The sequence below is a fragment of the Phodopus roborovskii genome, unplaced genomic scaffold (genome assembly GCF_943737965.1).
Source record: "Phodopus roborovskii unplaced genomic scaffold, PHOROB, whole genome shotgun sequence".
Classification (NCBI taxonomy): Eukaryota; Metazoa; Chordata; class Mammalia; order Rodentia; family Cricetidae; genus Phodopus; species Phodopus roborovskii.
This window is the reverse complement of record NW_026126511.1, coordinates 4,759,265-4,779,755: the sequence shown is the minus strand read 5'-3', so window position 1 is coordinate 4,779,755 and position 20,491 is coordinate 4,759,265. Positions and strand designations below refer to the sequence as shown.

The following is a 20,491-nucleotide window of genomic DNA, read 5'->3' as shown; positions in this document are numbered from 1 at the left end:
TGGGTAGCAGGTGCATTACCAAGGGCATATGTATTTTCTTCCGGCCGGGCATTCCTCTTACCGCAGTGACGAGAACAGCTTCCCAATACAGCTTTGCAGAGGCAGAAGAATAACCAGAACAGCCATGCCAGCTAGGCAGGAGATGCCTATTTCCACCCAGAGAAGGATGGTCACGGCAATGGCCTGCAGCGGGCCTGCCCACAGGAAGTGCAAGAAGATTGTCACCTGCGGATACAGAGCCAACACACTCTTAGGACTGTACATGAAACAAGACAGAAACATCATTCTCTAAAGAAACGGAAGACGAGGATCCACGCAGAAGCAGTTACGCGGGCACAACACAGTCGACCGCGCGCCTGATACAGGATGGCGTGGACCGCACCATCCCAGGGATGGCCGCAATCTCCCCTCTCGCGTGTAAGAGCAACGCTCGCCACAATGGTCTCTGTCACACAACTGAATGTCATCTCCCCAGCACCTCAGAAAATTGCGTGTTGGGGTGCCTACCACATTCTGCAGCCACTGTTTACGTGCTGACCCTCTCTGAAGAGGAAGGACCGAGTTCTTAAGACAGAAGTGCTTTGCTTATCCCCCACTCTGGGTGACGTTTACGTGTCTGGCGAATGAATGCGCAGTGCAGCATGGATCATGCCAGAAAGTTCTAGACATTGTGATCAACGTGTAAAGTGAGGGGCGAGAGAGTTGCAGTTTGCAGTTAGCACCACCCATGTGGCAAGACTTATCGAAGTGTTCCTATGTACCAGGTAGTCCATGGGGCTGCACTGGGAACGCCTGCCCGCCAAGACTTGGTTCTCTGGAGAAGGAGAAAGACGATTTTCTGTCTGCTCCACCGCTATGTGCCAAAGGTAAAGGAGAGGGCAGCCACTCAGGGCAATCAAGGCACTAACCAGGCTGGCACATCGCAAAATCAAAACCTGGACTCCGCGACATCGACACATCTTACTACATCTCTGCCGCGCACAGAAGTGAGGAGATGTGGCTTGGAAGTGCCCGTTACATCCCCAACGGGAAGGATCCTCCTCTACACCAAAGCCCTCAGGTGAATCCCATCAGGGAGGGAACCTACTTGATCAAATTTGTTGACGTCGTTGGACAGCAGGTTGACGATCTGGCCCGTGGTTGTCTTCCCCATGGCAGTGTTACTTAAACGAAGGGCCTGGAATGAATAAACGCAAAGTGGAGAGATGAATCCTCTAACGACACTCTGTGCAGCACAGAAAATAGAGAAATGTACTTTTCATGGCATCTCGTGTGACATCAAGGCCAAGGTGATGGATGGTGACAGTCCTGATGCCGCGCACTGACAGCTGTGTCTTCAAAGGACAGCCAGCCACAGGGAGGTGAAGGAAGCAGGAGAGAGTCCCAGCTCAGCCTTTTTTAATATTTAAATTTTTTACCTAAATAACATTTATTTCACGTCCTGGCATATCAAGTTCGACCATGTATTAAGGCTGGGCAAGGCGACCCAGTACGAGAAATAGGGTACCAGGAGCCAGCAGGAGTCAGAGACAGTCCCTGTACCCAGTGTTAGGAGTCCCCCAACTGTGGCATATACGCAGAGAGCCTAGGTCGCTCCCTCGCGGCTCCATGGTTGCTGGTTCTGACTCCGTGAGCCCACATTAGCTGCTTCTGTGGGTTTTCTTGTGATGTCCTTGGCCCCTCTGGCTCCCACAACCCTACCTCCCTCTCCTCAGGAGAACTCCCCGAGATCGGCTGAATGTTTGGCTGTGGCTCTCTGCCTCTGTTCCCGTCGGTCCTCGGCTCATTTTTTTTTCAGTGCCCAATGTAAGTCAGTTTGTACCAAAGTAATTCTGCACCAAAATCAATAGGGAGATGGAGAAAAGAGGGGGAAACAGCATGATTTGGATTGTAACTATTGAGTCCACAACGAATTCTCTGTGAGTCATCACTGAGGTACACATGGCCATGGCTTCCTCCTTCTTTATACGGAAATGGACGTCTCAGAGAGTCACGGCAGAAAGAGAAACGTCACCCTTGACTCCGGGAAGAGGACCCAGAGGCCCCTGAATATCCTGAGACTGGGAGACACGGCTTTTTGTCTCCAGAGACAACGCTCACTCAACTTGTGCGGAGGAGCATGTGGTTCAGCATGACGGGCAAACAGCGATGCAGATGGCAGCAGACAGCAGGGTGGGGTGGGGTGGGGGCCGCCTCCTCCTCCTCAGGCACGCGAGCAGGAAAGACCATGGAGGCTAAGGAACAGCATCGTGGGAGGAAGGGAGGGCGCCATGGCTCAATGAACAGCCAGCAGGAAGTACAGAGAAGTTGGGGGCGCTAAGCAGAGGAGACCCAAGACTAGCCTTGGCGGTGGGTGGGTGGGGGGAGACAGGAAGTAGCTACAGACTGGAAAAGAACCTGGAGCAGTGAGGGTGGCTGCCGTTTGCTTTTGTTAAGTTAGAGGGCACCACATTCCCAGGTGAGGACTGCACTGGGAGTCAATGGGCAGGTGATGAGCCTGTGGTTATGTCAACACAAAGGAGAGCCTGATGCAGGCCGATCACCAAAACACACGGAGCCCCACGCCAACACCAGTTACCAGTCTCCCGTAACCCAGCACCGCGACCCCTGCCTGTAATCCCAACAGCTGGAAGGCAGAGAAGGAGGGTCAAAGAAAAAGTTCAGGGCCAGCCTGGGCTGCAGAATAAGGTATGCCATGAAGGCAAGACAGAGGAGAAAGCAAATCCTAGAGCGCCATAAACAAACGGGAAAGAGGGCGAGAAGTTGGGAGAGGATGGAAATGGATCTGGCAGGCGTTGGTGGGAAGACAGCGGTGACTATGACAGAGATATGTTGCCTGCATGTGTGACATTCTCAGAAAACTAACAAAAAAATATTCTTGAAGTATGTGTGAGCCCCGGGCCTGCACGGGTCTGCATCGGGCGTCCTGGAGCGGAAAGGATAAGGGCGCACATGCTCCCATCTCTAAGCCAGAAGCCATCTCCAGTTAGTTGACAGCCACGCGCAAACGTCCCTTTTTCCGAGGAGTCTCACTGGGGAGGCACACTTCACTTCTCTCAGGAGTAGGCTGCATGCCGGAAACGAACCTGACGTGACCCCAACTTCGCTGGGTCCTTGTCTCACAGCGTCACGCTGCGGTCGTATCGTTATTTGTTTATTTATGCACGTACCCTCCTTTTCACCCCTGCAGATCCTCTGCTTATATAAAGTGACATCGCTGGTGTTCGTATGGACCCCTGAGTATGGGCGCCAACGGGTCCCTGTGTCTGTGGCTCCCTCTGGAGCCCTTTCTTGGGCTCTTTCTGTCAGTACTGTCCTATCCCTTTGCTTCACATCATTTTGTTATTTTCCCCTATGAGCCTGTTGGTTTTCTAGTGAGAGACAGAAAGAGGGCGGGTACAAATGGGAGGGGGGGATGGAAGGGAATGGGAGCCGTAGACGGAAGAAACCGTATTTAGGATATGTAGGGGGAAATGCACTTTCAAGGCAAGGAAAGAAAATTTAATAAAAAGAAACATCATTTTCTGCTTAATACTCTCTTCCACCTACGCCAAAACAGTCTTCAAGCCCCTTTGTTCCCGTTTCTGAAAGGAAAACACACACACACACACACACACACACACACACACACACAGCCTCAGTGAATGAATGAATGAACATGGTCAAAAAATAAACAGAAAACAAAAATGAGAGCAACTGTATGCAACTTGACTCGACAACCATTCACAAACGACCACCGTCACCAGGGAGCACCCTCACCGGGGAGCACTCCCACCGGGGAGCATGAACAGTCAGGGACACCAGCGACAACCTGTGTTAAAGACAAACACCGGCTATCATGCAGGGCTACTTTTCACCAGCCCTACTTGTAACTCGGGGAAGGAAAGTCCAAGCTATGGAGGTTTCAGACCTGCGGGCTATATCAGAAGTCACCCGAAGTTAGCCATAACTGCCCAATCAGTCCAAAAAAAAGTCAGTGTTTCGTTTTGTTTTGAGAACTGTCATGCTACAGATGGATCAGAAAAGGGAGAACAGGGACACGCTTCGTTTACTATCATCCGTGAGGAAGTCAGCTTGCAAACACGGCTGACGGGCTGCTGGCCTCCGTCGTGAAAGAGTAATTAATTGGTGCCGGTCTGCTGGCCTTGCCCTCCACTGTGCCGCCAGCCGCCAGGTTGGACAGCGCAGGAAGCAGCTGCCCCGGGCTCTGACCGCAGGCACTGTAGGACTGTGAGCCTGGGGGAAGGAAACACAGGGGTGGTTCAGGACTCACTCTGGGCAGAGAGCCCAGAGCCATTTCTGCCCACGTAGAAGTACATTCGCCCCACCCCAGGAAAAAGAAAAAAGCAGTCCACTCTGAGTGGGAGAAATGCCTGGAATTTGTGGGTCACGGCCACAGACGACAGGCCCCGGATTTTCTGCGGGGATTTAGCAAAGGCAATTTGCCAGCCTTCACCATCCAGGGAGGCCCGAGAGCCTGAGCGGGGTCAGCATGACTGGGAGACGCCAGGGCACTGCCCAGAAGGAGCAAAGGGTCCTTCCTGAGCCAGGAAGGCCATGTGTTGGTGATAAGATCTGTCTAGAGTCGGTGAGGCCCTTGGACTGAGTTCAGAATGGAGACAGCTGCCCTACAGCCGAGGTGCACTGACATGGACAAAAAAAACCTTGCTGGTAGAACCAACCTCAGAGACAGAGATCACACGGTGCAGCCCAGACTTCTTACACCATGCCCCTCCCACCTCAACATGGCGGAGCAATTACTACACAGGCAAGGAAAAAAAACAAATCTGACCCGTAATCACAGAAGGCCGGGCCAACAGAAAGGGACATGTATCCAGCTCCTGGAATCCGCAAAGAAACGCAAAACAATAAATAGATGATGGCAGGAGAGGAATGAACAGCATCAAAAGAAACGAGCAGAACTCTAGGCCTGAAAATGCGAAACATCTGAAATCTAAAAAGAATTACTAATTAACAGTGACAGCACATCATTTCAACCGGCCCGTTTCCATAGTAACTAACTAGTGTTGAGGAGGGGCTCCTGGGGCTTCAACCCAGAACCTCGCACATGCCAGGCAAGCTCTCTGCTGTTGAGTTGCATTACCAAGCCTTCATGTAACTTTTTGAGATGAGATCTCACTGAGTTGCCCCCGCCTGGCCTTGAACCGGTGACCGCTGCTTTGGCCTCCCAAGTGTCCGGTGTTACGAGACTATGTTCTTATTTCTGTAACTTACAATCTGATGAACAAACCGGGAACTGGGCGACGAGAGTGACAGATTAGGAACAAACCATGGGCGTGCTGTGGGACACTACCACCCACTCTAGTCAGACTCCTGAGGAGTAAGTTATTTAAAGAGGGATTGTCATGGGAGGTGCTGAGGCCGCGGCTCAATGACAGAGCCCTTTCCTGTCATGTTCAGGGCTTGGATCTGCTCGCAGCACTGGGGAGGAAGGGAGGATGTGGGAGAGAGGGAAAAGGAAGAGGAAAGAAAGATTACGGTCCCCAAATTTGTGAGGAAACGTTCCTCTGCGCAACCGACAGTCTCTGGGCGAGTCAAGAATAGAAGTGCTAAGACTACGCTTAGACGCCCCTGGACGCCTGATAAGAAGCAGTAAGTGGGCCCAGGAGATGACTCCGTGGGCACGGGCTCTTACCGCCAAGCCAGAGCCCACGAGGCAGAACCTGCCGGCTGAAGTAACTCGGAGACGTGTTGATTATAAAAGCCCGGCCTTAGCTTACGCCTGCTCCCAACTGGTTCTTATAACTTAACTCACATTTTTTAATATATGTTCTTTCACGAGGCTGGTTACCCCATCTCCTCACTGCCCATCCTATCTCCTCTGTGGCTGGCTGGCGAATCCATCTTTCTTCTTCCCAGTGCTTTCTCTGCCAGAAGTCCCAAGGACACCTCCTGCCTAGCTACTGGCCATTTTTTAAGATTTGTTTATTTTTATTTTTTGTGCATTGATTGTTTCTTTGTTACTTATTTATTTGGGTTTTTGGCCCACATGTCTATGTAAGAGTGTCAAATTCCCTGGAACCGGAGTTACAGATGGCCGCGAGCCACCATGTGGGTGCTGGGAATTGAGCATGGGTCCTCTGGAAGAGCAGCCAGTGCTCTTGAGGCCGGGGCTGCCTCTCCAACCCTGACCATTCAGCTTTTTATTACACCAGTCACAGCAATACATCTTCACAGAGCTGCTCTTGCTGAGTACCAGGGTTCAGTTCCCGGGGTGGCTCATAACCACCCTAACGCCAGTCCTAGGGGATGCAATGTCCTCTCTTGGCCTCTGAGAGCATTTGCCTGCATGAGGCGCCATACACACAGGTAGGCACACAGCTACACACACACATAAAAATAAGTTTTTTTAAATTTAAAAGCAAACCATATCTCCCATTCACTGGGTAGACTATTCTTCTTACCTGGGTTATTTTCATCAGTAAATGGGAAATATAAAACAGCTCTCCCTTCACTCCCCTTCTATCTCTCGAATGTTATCAGATATGCACAGAGCAGACTACAGCCAGGTCTGTCTGCCCGTGTGCATACGTGAGCGTGCAAGCATGCTGTTGCCATGTGGACCCATTTGGAACCATGTGGCCCATATGAGGAGGGCCCTGAGCTCTGTGTTCCCAGGTCATGCGGAGCATCAGGCACACACAAAAATAAAAATCCAACAGTCACGCTTCCAAATCCCCTCAGGTTTGCTCAAAGTCCCTGAGGTTGGCCTCTCTAAAGCCTTGGGAGGCGCAGGGCTTCTGCAGCTTGAGTCTAAGGGTGCCAACAAGGGTCAACAACCATGAGATGGTTGTTAAAGATGACAGACGCAAACACTGCATCTCAGGGGTCCTCAGGGGTCCTTGGTACTGGGGAGCGTTTTAGAAAAGCTAATTAAGAACTGAGGACAGGTGTTTTGGTGAGTAAGAGTCACCAACACAGAGCTATGGGAAACCCGCAAGGCCTAAGCAGTTCTAGGAATGGTGTCGTGGAAAAACAAAGGTTGTGAAATCCAATCGATGGCCCTCTGCTCAGAGCGTGACCACTTCCTTGCAAGAGTATTCTCACACTGCTCCTCCGGCCACCAATCCCTTTGTCCGAAGAAGAGGAGGGACCACCGTAAGGAATGAGGCTGAGTTGGGAGAGAAGAGTGTGAAAAGCCCCCAAAATAATGTCAGTGAGAACAAATACAGCTCGCCTCTCGGGGCAGGGACAAAAAGACAAATTTCTCAAATTTTCTTTTATATTTTCCTGATATGTCTCTAAAATGCAAAACTACAAAAAAGAATGCGTTTGTAACTTATCTTCTGGAAAAGGGCATGTTTAATAACAAAATTTACATGTGAGCCCAGAGCCAACTCCTTTATAACAAGTATATGCACAGTCATCCTTTACTATAAAATTATCTCTCAGTTTGTTTCATTGTGGGATTTCTTTCAGGCCAAAAGAGCAAATGGAAGAGAAATATGGCATCCCAGATGTGCTGACAGGTATTATTTTCATATTCTACTGAAAACCGGTCAAAAGGAAAATACTGGGCCTGAGAGATGGTTTGGGGGAAATGTTTCCAAGCCCGGCAACCTGAGTTCAATCTCTGGGACCCAAAGATGCGGGGAACGTGGCCACTATCAAGTTCCGGCTCCCAAACCCTACATCCCCCTACTCGCTGGAGTGGGAAGGTAAGCTGCGGGCCACCACCTGTGCCAGCCCGGAGACGGGACAGAGAGAATGACTGTCGGTTACTGATGGGTCCCTGAGGGGGTGAAGAGGAGAGCAGGCTGTGAAAACACCCCAGGTGGTGCTTTCTTCAGAGCTGGGACAGACAGACAAGAGTCTTTCCTTCCTTTGCTCTGAAAGAGCTGATGTGACATTATCACAGTGATGATCCGTCTGCGCTGTCACTTCCTTCGCTGGAACCGAGGACCAGAGTCTCAGCCTTGTGAGGTAAACCAACTGCCAAAGGCCAAACACCGCAGGGGTCTACGGGGATGAGGCGTTTACAGTGGTCCAGTTCGTGGAGCTAGAAATTAGGATGGCAGTTGCTGGGGACCAGGAGGGGAGGGAAATGATAGGATGGTGGTTGCTAGGGACCGGTAAGGGAGAGAAATGATAGGACGGTGGTTGCTAGGGACCAGGAAGGGAGGGAAATGATAGGATGGTGGTTGCTAGGGACCGGTAAGGGAGAGAAAATGATAGGACGGTGGTTGCTAGGGACCGGTAAGGGAGGGAAATGATAGGATGGTGGTTGCTAGGGACTGGTAAGGGAGGGAAATGATAGGATGGTGGTTGCTAGGGACCGGGAGGGAATGGAAATGATAGGATGGTGGTTGCTAGGGACCAAGAAGGGAGGGAACTGATAGGATGGTGGTTGCTAGGGACCGGGAGGGAATGGAAATGATAGGATGGTGGTTGCTAGGGACCAGGAAGAGAGGGAAATGATAGGACGGTGGTTGCTAGGGGCAACAGTAGGTATTTAATGGCTACAAAGATTTGGTTTTGCAAGAGCAAAGGGATTCCGGAGACCATAGCAACCTTGGCTACAGAGTAAGGTGAGTGTTACTGGTACAGATGAAGTGTACTTGAAATGACCCACTCTGTGATTTGTGTATTGTGCCATGACCTTTAACTTCTGTAGTTTAAATGTTCTGAGTTACCTTTGAACGCACAAAAGGAAATAACCACCCACTATAAACCTTAAATCTAGAAAGATGTCTTTAAAAACTGAAAGAGGATGTGCATTTATTTCAGATCAATTTTACCATCAAGATATTCTCAACCTCACTCAGTAAGTACACAGATCAAACAATGCAGGGTTCATGTCACACTGTCCCTCTCAAAGAGGCCACATCTGTCGTCGTCCCCACCCCCCGCCATGACCCTCAACTATTGTGCCAGCCCTCATCCTCCACGACAACATGCCCCAAACATTCCCCAGGACACAAGTTCAGCATACAGATTTCTAAGACCTTTCCTTTCCAGAGACGGCCCCGGGGGGGGGGGCTGTTTTATTAAGCACACATGTGACTCAAGATGAAACCTGTGGACCCTTTCCTAACACATGCTGCCGGCCTCTGTCTTCTCAACAAGAAAGGTAGGACTATTTCCCAACAGGACACGCTGCCACGCCCTGCACTGTACACACAGAGCTGCCAGCTCCCCAGCCGTAAACAGCCAGGCTATCAAACCCACACTTCACCGGCCACACCTCCTGCTCGGCCATACAAACGGCCACAAAGCAGGACGGTTAGAAAAACAGGCAGTGTGCAGGGCTGGTCCCTGAGATAAAGGACTCCTATTCAGTGTTCTGTGCACAATGCACAGGGCAGCGCCTCCTCAGCGAAGAACGTTAACCGTGGCTACCCACTTACATGTCGAGGGACTGGCCTCCAGGAAGTGATACTTTCATTTTTGGAGGTTCTGCAAACTGTAGATGTCGCCTAGCTCAAGGAAGAAAGAAGGTCACCAGGAGAGTAATGGTGTCCTTACATTTCCTCTCTGTCTTTCGATCTTAACAGTGTTTGAACACACATTCTCCTGGACCAGACACCCACTCCCACCAACCGCCCGGAGTATTCTGTAAGCCGTAAGTCTACCCGTTTGCAAGCCACTTTTCACCCCTGCGCACACCTACCTACATATGTGTCTTCAAACCTCCCATGACTGAGTGCCAATAACAAAGGCACCAGGAATGTAGAAATGCTCACTGCATGTCGACTCCACACTAACTGCCCTACACAGATGGACCCAGGTCCTTACCACAGACACACAAGGAAGGAGCTTATACCATTTTTGCTTTACAGATGAGGTTGCTGAAGCCCAGAGCAGTTTGCCTGAGGAAAACAACTCAAAGAGGAGACACTAACATCAACACAGGCAGCCACCAACCACCTTAGCTTGGCTGGGCACTCAAAGCAAGCCAGCCATCTCAAATCCAAAGCCTCAGTAATCATTTCCAACGGGAACGGGCCCTGGTTCTTCAAACAAGACACAAAGCCGGGAAAGCCCTGCAGATTGCACCGTAGACCCGAGGGGAGAAACGCTGTGCCTTGTGCATTTTATAATGAAAATCAGAATGGCAAGACCGTCCTCAGTGTTGAGACCATCATCCAGTGTGTCCACACACAGACTTTCAGCCCTTAAATCCTATAATGAGCCTGAGCCAAGATCAGAGAGAGAGAGACAAAGAAGGCCCCAGGGATAGAGGGTCCCAGATGTCTTCGACTCATTCTCACCTTGACTAGAGCAGCCATCTTCATCCAAGGTGGCTCTCTCTCTCACACTGAAGCCAAAGAACAAATCTCATGAGACCTGAAGCTGGACGAGTCACACCTGCATCCAGATCAACTAGTGAAGGAAGGGCACTGGTCTCTCGATAGAGGCAGCAGCAACTCATCTTCCAAAGGTTGTGAGCACAGCATTCCAGTGCTAGTGCAGCTTTATCAAAGCGGCCACGGTAAAAGAATGGCAAGTCACCTCATTACATGTGTATGTGTGTGGTACATATCCATCCACATATACTTGGACACCGTGGAGACCAGGGTTCGTCATGAATTCTTCTCCACTTTCTTTACTAAGGAAGGCATGGAAACCCAAAGTTTCCAATTTGACCAGTCTAAGCAGGAAACTTGCTCAGAGGTCTCCTGTCTCCCCATCTGAAGTGCTAAGATTGCAGTTAGGCCAGGCCACCATAACACCTGGCCTTTATATGGGGTCTGGGTGTCTAAATTCTGAGCCTCATGCTCCCATAACCAACACTTTCTCCACCAACCAAGCCATCTCTCCAGATCAACAAGCCATGTTTATATAAGACCCATCCCATGAGGTCATTCAGTACCATGAACAAAAGGGTCACTCCATTCCCGCCACCCAATCTGATTTCTCCTAGGACATGGACTGGGCGGTGAGGCCTAGGCACGCTGGCCGTCTTCAGCCCCGCAGAAGCTGTCTCCTGAGATGGGGCATCCTATCGCTTTCCCTCAGCATGTTTCCTGCCCAAGGCCAACAAGAGGAAATTCGTGTTTCCCACGTTCCTAGAGTTTCAGGCTAAGTCTTTGGTTTGACCCCAGCAACCCTGGACCTCACAGAGATACTTCCGGGATCACTGTACCAACAAATTAATACCTTCGGGAGGTGTTTACTTACAGTCAGGTAAGCAAAGCTACCAAGCCAGATCAGATTTCCCAAAGGCCAGTTCCAAAGTGCTGACAGACGAAATAGGGAGAAAAATAGAAGGGTCCACCTGCACAGGAGCTCTCGTTACCTGGACCTCACACCTGACTCGAGTGATTATGTTGTCCACAGTACAGTGGTAATGAAAATTCCTAAGCTCTTAGGGAGCTAAGGGGCATCTAGGAAGATTAAAATAGAGACAATTTGTAGAGAAATTTCGATATTCTCCTGCATGATAGAAGAGCATGCCGCAGACATCATGATGATGATGATGATGATGACGGCGAAGATGGTGATGATAAAGACCCCTGATCAGACCCCACAGACATTACACACCACAGACTAGATGTGTTTTAGGCTAGATCCTAAAAGAGATGCTAAGTTTCGGGGGCCTCCACAAACCACGTAACACCAAGATTAATAAAACTTATCAAGGAAGACATGTAGTGGATACTTTGTATTTGCTGAAGAAAATCCATGGAAGTTGTAGATAAACCAAAATAAATGTAGCTAATGGGGTAGTTTCTATCATTTGATGTTATCTCCAAATGGCAACTGAACAACAATAAAGAAAGAAAGGAAGGAAAATGGCCAGGAGAAATAACTCAGCAATTTAGAACATTCATTGCCCTTGCAGAGGATGTGGGTCTTCAGGCATTAGGTACCATGACATGTGTGTGTGTGGGGGGGGGGGGGTGAGTAGTGTGTGCATGTGTGTGTATGTGTGCCTTGTATGTGGATGTGTGTGTATATGTGCATATGTGTGTGTGTGTGTTTATGTGTGTGTGTGTGAGAGAGAGACAGAAAGAATGTGTGTGTGCGTGCTGTGTGCGTGTGCGCATGCAGGGAAAACACATAAAATGAAATAATTAAATGAATGAAAGTAAAAACAGGAAAGCAAGAGAGTGTAGTGTGGTGGACCAGATTATGCCCCGGACCCCTGGTGGCTGCTCAGAATGTAGGTAGCAGACTAGCCAGTGGTGCCCAGAGAGTCCTGCAGACACTGCCTCCTGCCTCCTGGTGGCTGCCCCTGCTCCCTAGTGACATCATTCATCACTGCTACAGTCAGGGTAACCCAGGATTAATGTGCCCAGCACAAAAGGCACTGAGCACATCACACCAGGTCTTATCATTAAACCTCGGTGGGAGCAAGGCGAAACACATTTAAAAATCAGAACAAGACACACGGACGCTAACGTTTTCTCCAAAATTACTTTTCCTATGTTTAAAACAAGACACACAACTATAATACGCCCTGTATTTAGTATGGGTTTGGCTTATATTTCCTTTTACGTTCACAGAATTAGATCAAACGTAATTAAACAGTTGGTGTAAAAACACCCCTCCCTTTCTAGAAGAATCTTTTCTCCCAGGTTTCATCCTGAAAACCCTGTGGCCTGTTGCAGTGAAGACTTCAGTGAACAACACCAGAAAACTTTCCATAAACACGGTTAAGAGATTTAGCCTTGGAAACAGTGGGAAAAAAAAAAAAAAAAAAATCAATGCTGCATTTACGGCTTACCCAAATTCTCTAGAAATGCAATAGCTTGCCTGGTGTTACAAGCAGCCACCACCTGACCAAGAGGAAACTTCCGTGTTCTATTGGGAAAGTTTGGAAAGTTTGCAGAATAAATAATAATTAATAATAATAATTTTTATAGCCGAAGCCAGACAGCAAGCTTCCCTAGTGTGGTTTAAACGGTTTGTTTTTATGGCCAGGTCTAGTCAGAGAGTCCTAGAGGGCCTTGAACCTGTGAGCTTCCTTTTCCTTGGCATCGAGAACACAGGCATACACCACGACGACGACACCCAACTCGTTTAGGGGACACGCTCCCAGGACGCTTTCTGCATGCTTTGACAGGTCGGTGTCACTTACCTTCCGGTAGATCATGTGGCACATGGCTACTCTCAGCTTCATCCCGGTGCACTGCACGCGGTAAAAGTATAAGTGGTGCAGTATGGCCAGGACGAGCGTGCACACGGACAGCACAGCGGCGTAGCCGTAAGCCATGTGCAAGGCCACAGAGTTGCTGGGGTCGTACTTCTCAAAATACTCAATGATCTTCCCCAGAAATAGGGGCTGGACCACTCTGGTGCTTTCCTGAAAGGGAGAGAAAGAAACAAATAAACAAAACATCCATTAGAAGAAATACAGGTCACGCCAATTTCCCTCCGCACAAGCTTCCTTTCTGTACGTCCCTCACCCCGACCTAAGGGAGACAAAGCTGCTTCTGCCCTCACACAGCAAATCAGTACTCTAACCTGAACTCAAAGTCACAAGCTCAAAGGCAGTAAGGCATTAGTACGCGTGACCGGTCCCGGCGGATGTTCCGTACACACTAGAATCAGCTGTTAGGAAAAAAAAGGCAGGCTGCCAAAAAACATCCTGGCTGAAAATGAATAAGAAAAAAAAAAAAAAGAAATAAAAATGTGGCCAAAGGAGGGGGTGGGGGAAAGGGGTGGTCATTCGCTTAAATACAAACATGCCACCCTGTGTCCTGCGACCTCTCAATGTCCCGCCCAGCCTAACAGGAAGTGGAGGTGTGGTCCATTCACAAGGGGCACACTCAGGCCCGCCACATCCTCCTGCTGTTTCGGCCTTACCAGCTGAGACATTTGTGAGAACACGGGACAAAAAAGAGGCCGTTCCAACCTTCCTCAGCGCACGCTCCGCATGCCAGTGTAGCCCACCTTCTGCAGGGCTTGTGAAGGTGCAGGGCTTGCAGGGCCCCCGGGGAGACGGGTGTGACATGTCTCTACCCACTACCCACTGTGTGCCCAGGGTCACTGCTGCCTTCACTGAGCCAGCCTGGAATGGAAAATTAATCGTAGCACAAATGGTACAGGTGATTTCCTGCTGGTCTGCAGCACTAGGATTTGATTATAAGTCAAGATTAGTGACCGTCTATTCTCTAAGACAAAGGTCGGAGCCCTATACCGATGGGAAGGCTCTGGGGAAAGTCACTTCTGTCCAGCGCGGAAGGACTCTGAGCCCTCAGCACAGGACAGGAGTCACCCCCACTTTCTCCCTGCAGATCTCCACAGACCCCTCCCCCATGGAAAAACCAAAACACCAAACACTCACTGCAGATCAAAGTCACCAAAAGTAAACACGTAGGCCCTGCCACCACCTCCCCGAGGATGAAAAGGCAGAACTGGAAATCCTTCAGACACTTGGCTTTGAAGAGCAGTTCCTCTCACGTAACAGAGACATGCAGACAGCTGACAAGTTTGCTTCTGAGGACATTTTCTATCCATGGGAAGTGGGGATCCTACCCCACACACAGAAGGGAAAGAAGAGAGGGCGGGGAAGGAAACAAGAAGCTAAACCGCCTTCCTAACTAGCTGGTCCCCCAGTCAGCACATTTACAGGAGACACCTCAGGTCCCCAAATGAGGCGTGACACCAAATCTCACACTCTGTAAACACACACACACACACTCACACACACAGACAATCTCACACACACAGACACACACTCACATACACCTCACACACACACTCACTCACACTCACACACACAATCACACACACACACATGCGCACACACACAATCTCACACACTCCCTCACACACACACTCGCTCACACACACATACACTTGCATACATGCGTGCACACACAGAGACATACACACACTCATACACTCACACACACACTTCACACACACACCTCACACACACTCACACAGACACATGCACTCACACAGACATACACAACACACTCACACATACTCACAGACACACACACACTCAGACACACACACACTCACACAGACACTAATAAATAAATATTTAAAAGGACTTAAGCGAAATACAATCATTCCTTAAAGGTGCAGGAGAAAGCAGCAGAGAAGACAAGAGCAGCTTTCTGTGAAGACGAGCTCTTATCTGAGCCAACAAAGAGCTCCTGAGCCCCAGGGGGAATGTCAAAGGACCACTCACAGTCTGAAAACTAATTTACAAGAAAAGAAGGTAAGAAGTTCTCTTGATTTTTCTATACATGCTGCACCTCAGGGTAACCATAGGGCTATCCAGACCAGACTTAGCCACCCTGGGAAGATTGCAGATAATAAATGAAGAGGGAAAATAACAGCCACGTCACCATTTTGGAGCCATCTCCCCTAAACCATGAACACCTGCTAACAGCACACAGGACAGACAGCAAGCACATGTTAGGCCCCCTGCAGTGAAGGCACAGCATGGAGGATGAAGTCCCCCTGTGAGTGGGGAGGTACACTTCTTATCTGTAACTCCTGCTGCCAGAACAACATGTTCAGTGATTCAGGAGGGACATGCCATCGGCCAACCCAGACTGTGGCAACCGTTGCTAACCAAGCAGTAAAGGTAACTGTAGAGTGGAGGCCGTTGCCCATCATCTCATGGGACTACCAGTCCACAGTACAGGGAACACAGCAGTACAGAACTAGGCTGCCAGTAAATGGCACACGCTGCTCTTGCACAAGTTCAAGTCCCCACACGCTAGCTGGGAGGTTCACAGCCACCAATAATGCCTGTGCCCTCTCCTGATGCCTGTTGGTATGGTACTCAGGTTACACATAATTACAAGAAGTGACGTGATGGATGCAGGGATGGATGGATGAATGCAGGGATGCAGAGATGGTTACAGGGATGGATGGGTGGATGCAGGGATGGATGGATGCAGGGATGGATGGGTGGATGCAGGGATGGATGGATGCAGGGATGGATGGGTGGATGCAGGGATGGATGGATAGATGCATGGATGGATGAATGCAGGGATGGATGCAGGGATGGATGCAGGGATGGATGCAGGGATGGATGCAGGGATGGATGCAGGGATGGATGCAGGGATGAATGCAGGGATGGATGAATGCAGGCATGTACGCATGGACGGACAGATGGGTGTGTGCATGTGTACATGGGTAGGTGGATGGATGGGTGGATGGATGGATGGGTGAGTGGGTGGGTGGGTGGGTTGGGATTGCCTGTATTGATAATCCTGACTATTTAAGTTGAGCTGAGGGGATGGCTAGGCAATATAGTATTCAAATTGATAAAATGTAGGTTAAGAAAACAAAGGAGGGAAATGAGCCCTGGCAAGACGCGTTGCCGATGTTAAAGCTTTAGTTAATGTGTCTGTGGGACAACTGTACTATGATTCTGCAGGGGAGAGCCCAACCGTTAAAGGTGCAATGGAAACACCCTTAGATAAATGACTGGGCAGGGTCATGGGTGACTCAAGTCCCAACGTGAGTTGATAAATTACTGAAGTGTGGCTCAAAGGCAAACAGAGGCTCCTGGTTCTGGTCTATTTTTGTGTTTCTAGAACGTTCTTACAACTCTATGGAAGAACAAGCTGAGCAAGGAGTACCACAGAGTGGAGACATACACATTTTCCTCCTCCTATCGTTCCTCCAGAGGATCCAGTGCCGTCTTCTGACCTCTGCGGGCGCTACATGCACGTGCTACACATAAACGGACGCACACACGCGCGCAAGCAAAACACTCACACAAATAAAATAAAAGTAAGCCTACAGCGGCGCTTCTTGCCAAAGGCCAAGAGGACAAGACTCACAAGAGGACAAGACTCAGCCCACCCTGCCGGGCCTTGCCTGTGACGGGTACTACAAGCAGGAGAGTCCACTGAGACTCCCACAGACAAGAACTCTCATCGCTCAAAGCCCAGGCCTGGGATGACCTGAGGAGGAGGCCCGCGCAGACCACCCCACCATGCTCTTTACTGCGAGGGCTTGGGATGTGTGGAAACTTCCCCGGAGCTGCACACAGGGGACAGAATGCTGGGACTCGCTGCACGCTGTGAGCTGGCCTTCACTGGTCTGTATGAGTGTGCCTTTAGTTGCTATCACGCTTGTTTCTCCAAGCATTACGGTCAATCCTCAGTTCTCACAAGACGAGGTGAGGTGCTACTTAGACATCTCAAGGCAAGGCCTCTCCGGCCACTGGCATCACGGTCCTCTCCCCTGGTGGGGCCCCCATTAACCCTCGGGGAAGGCCCTGCTGGGGTGAGCCGTGTCACACACACAGCTCAGGTGTCAACCAAAGAAAGACATCTGTGTTGTACAAAATGCCACACGGGGTTCATCCTTCTGCCTGTATCAGACTCAAAGACCAAAGAACAACACAGAGAAGAAATTAAAATAAGGACTCAACTACTAAACTATGGCTCGTCGCGTCTGGCTCGGGATGGAGCCCGTGCTGGTTCACAGCGCCTGCCAATCCTACTGCATACAGAATTGCCCAGGAGTTACACTCCTGAGCATGGCTGTGAGGGATTTCTTAGGTGGGAAGACCCACCCTGGATGTGGGTGGCAACATTCCATGAACTACGTGACCTGGGCTGAGTAGGGAGGAGGCCAGAGCACTAACATTCCTCAACTCTGCTTCCTGGTTAGGGGCTCAATACGACCACTGCCTCCTGTGACAGCCAACACGCTCCCCACGGTGATGGCCTATGTGCGCCTCAAACTGTGAGCCCAGCAAGCACTTCCTGCCTGAAGCTGCTTTTGCCAAGAGTGAAGGGACACACACAAAAATCATAAACGTCATCTGAAGGCAATTTCTTCCTGTGTTTGAAGACAAGGTTTCCCTAGCCCAGACGACCCCAGCCCTCCCTCATCTTGCTCAACCTCCCACCTATTTGAGAAGTAGGCATGTGGCGCCACACCCATTGGGACATCTTGAAATGTGCCTGGACCCTTATTAGCTTTCCCTTCAGAAATTATTTCTGACTCCTCCAAATCTTCAGTACAATGGGCCAGTCCATGAGAACAAAAGTATTTGTTCTAGCTGAGCCCAATGCCTGGAATCCAATTGCAGACAGGGAGGAGTGATGAGCAAGGGGGTCAAGACCAGGATGGAGAAACCCACAGAGACAGCCGATCTGAACAAGGGGAGCTCACATAGCATAGGACGGAACCAGGGCCCCTGAATGTGGGTGTCAGTGAGGAGGCCTGGGCAGTCTGTGGGGCCTCTGGCAGTGGATCAGTATTTGTCCCTAGTATAGGAATGGACTTTTTCAGTGTGTCCGTTGAGGGAGTTAAGCAGCCTCCTCCAGGGGTGGACGGTAAACCAGGAAGACAGTGCTCGAAGCACAGTGCAAAGTAAAAGCTCTAACGGGGAAGGCGCTGCTTCAAGGGAAGATGCTGAATGCGGGTGTGTGAGGCAGCCCAGTCTCAGGTACAGGACTCGAGGTCCTCCCGGACACGCTGCGTGAGACACGCTGCCCATCAGTGACAGCCACTTTCCAGCACTCCGTGGAACTTTCCGGCCCCAGGAGATACTGTACCTAGGAAAACATCCTAATTGACAAATGCATGTGCCATCAGTGCCCCAAGGACCATCCTGGCCCCATCAATCATCCCAGGGCTAAAGTCAAGCAAGGTTTGGGTTCATCTCAGAAGGCGCCTGAAACAGAAACTCAGCTCTGTCACTCACGTTTCAGGGTGGCCTGGGCACACGATACTGACAACTCGGAACCTGGGGATTGCTGATAACAAGAATACCTCCCACCTCACCAAATTCCTAAAAGTAATAAAATTAACATCTTGTGTATAGGACTCATACACAGTTCCTGGTAAGCAGCCTTTTTCAAGAACCTTCTTTTATTACTGAAATGCCAGCACCCAGGTCAGGAGGCTCACAACGCCTTGTAACCCCAGCTCTGAGGATTCAGACCTCTTCCTCTGGCCCCCTCACACATCCCAACAGATGTGGCATACACACAGATATGCATAAATAAAAACACAAATGACTTTTTTTCCTCACCAAGGGGACAAGCCACACAGCCAAATTTTCAGGGTCCCCTCCAGCAAGCCACTGACAATCACGGGCCCTGTCCCCTAGGCAGAAGACTATTTTACAGGACAATCCTGAAGAGTCTCACAGCTTTCCATCTACGGTTTATCAGTACTCTGCAATCCCAGGCTACCAAAAGTCAACTTTAGAGCAGTAATCTGTCCCACAGCCCAGAGCGGCCCAGTCCTCAGTGCACAGTCACTGGGAAGAGGGTGAGTAACTCCTAGGCTCCAACCAGTCCTGGCCTCTGGGGCGCCGGGGCTAGCCCAGGCACATGGCACCAAGTCTTATTTACCTGGGTGGGGAAAGTTGACAATACCTTCCCAGGAAAGCATTTATCGGACTTGGCATGGTGAACTTAACAATTACTTGTTAGGCACTGGTTATTCTGGGCTCTGATCCAAATGCACCTCTTCCCAACCACAGGACATGTCTCCTCAAGTGTGAACAAACATGAATCTGTGTGTACAGCACTGACCAAACACCAGCATTCCTGTGTGCTACAGAATACCACCAGCTTCCTATGGCACTGCATTCTTAACGTTGTTGTTTTTTTTTTAATGTGTGTGCCCTGTGTGTGTGCCTGTGTGTGCCTGTGGGTGTGTGTGCCTGTGTGTCTCTGTGTGTGTGTGCCTGTGTGTGTATGTGTGTGCCTGTGTGTGTGCCTGTGGGTGTGTGTGCCTATGTGTCTGTGTGTGTGTGTGCCTGTGTGTGTGTATGTGTGTGCCTGTGTGTGTGTGTGCCTATGTGTCTCTGTGTGTGTGCACCTGTGTGTGTGCGCCTCTGTGTGTGTGCACCTGTGCATGTGCCTGTGTGTCTGTGTGTGTATATACACGTGTGTGTGTACCTGAGTGTAATGTGCGTGCACTGTGCATATGCTGAAAGCCAAGAAGTGAGAAGATGGTGTTGGACCCCCTTGAACTGGACTTGGGAATGTCTGTGAGCCGCGGTGTGGGCGCTGGGAACTGAACCCCACATCTCTACAGGAGCAGTAAGTGCCTTGAGCTGCTGAGTCGTAACACTGGATTTTGATACTCAGAAGAAACAGTGACCTCCTTCAGCCTCAGCCACCTGAGCATCTCCCATCCCTAAGGCACTTCGTCTCTCCTCCTCCCTGAGCTCAGCACACTTTCGGAGCCCATCTGATCCCTTCTCCCTTCTGGTTCCACTGTGGAACTAACTAACAATGACTACCAGTTAGCAGGTCTCCTCCTCGCCCACCCTCTCAGAAACAGGTACCTGGGCACGACAAGCATTTACCTCTATTAACGTAAAAATCCCCAGAACCAGGTACGACTTCCAGTAGCACCTTATGATGGCCTTGGTTAAGGAAGGCTTCCGCGAGTCCTTCTTGGCTCTCAGAATTTCTTTATCCCAGTACCTAGAGTAAGACAGAAGCTGAGTCAACACCACCGCCAGCCGTTGTGTAAAGGAGAGGGTGACAAAAGTCCAGACGAGTGTTTGTGACGGGGTTATCCTGGGGATGCTGCACAAGCACTGGCTGATTGTCCCCAGGGACCCAGAAAG

The 20,491-nt window shown here is 50.1% G+C and overlaps 1 protein-coding gene across 1 annotated transcript in view; it reads right to left on the bottom strand.

Annotated features, from left to right (window-relative positions):
* Positions 1–20,491, bottom strand: part of Abcc4 (ATP binding cassette subfamily C member 4) — a 174,255-nt gene that overhangs the window by 126,690 nt on the left and 27,074 nt on the right. The window contains exons 3-6 of the mRNA XM_051195225.1: positions 20,225–20,345; positions 13,046–13,270; positions 1,088–1,177; positions 62–225 (exon numbers count right to left, since the gene is read on the bottom strand). Coding sequence (XP_051051182.1) covers positions 62–225; positions 1,088–1,177; positions 13,046–13,270; positions 20,225–20,345 — 600 coding nt within the window. The remainder of the gene's footprint in view (positions 1–61; positions 226–1,087; positions 1,178–13,045; positions 13,271–20,224; positions 20,346–20,491) is intronic.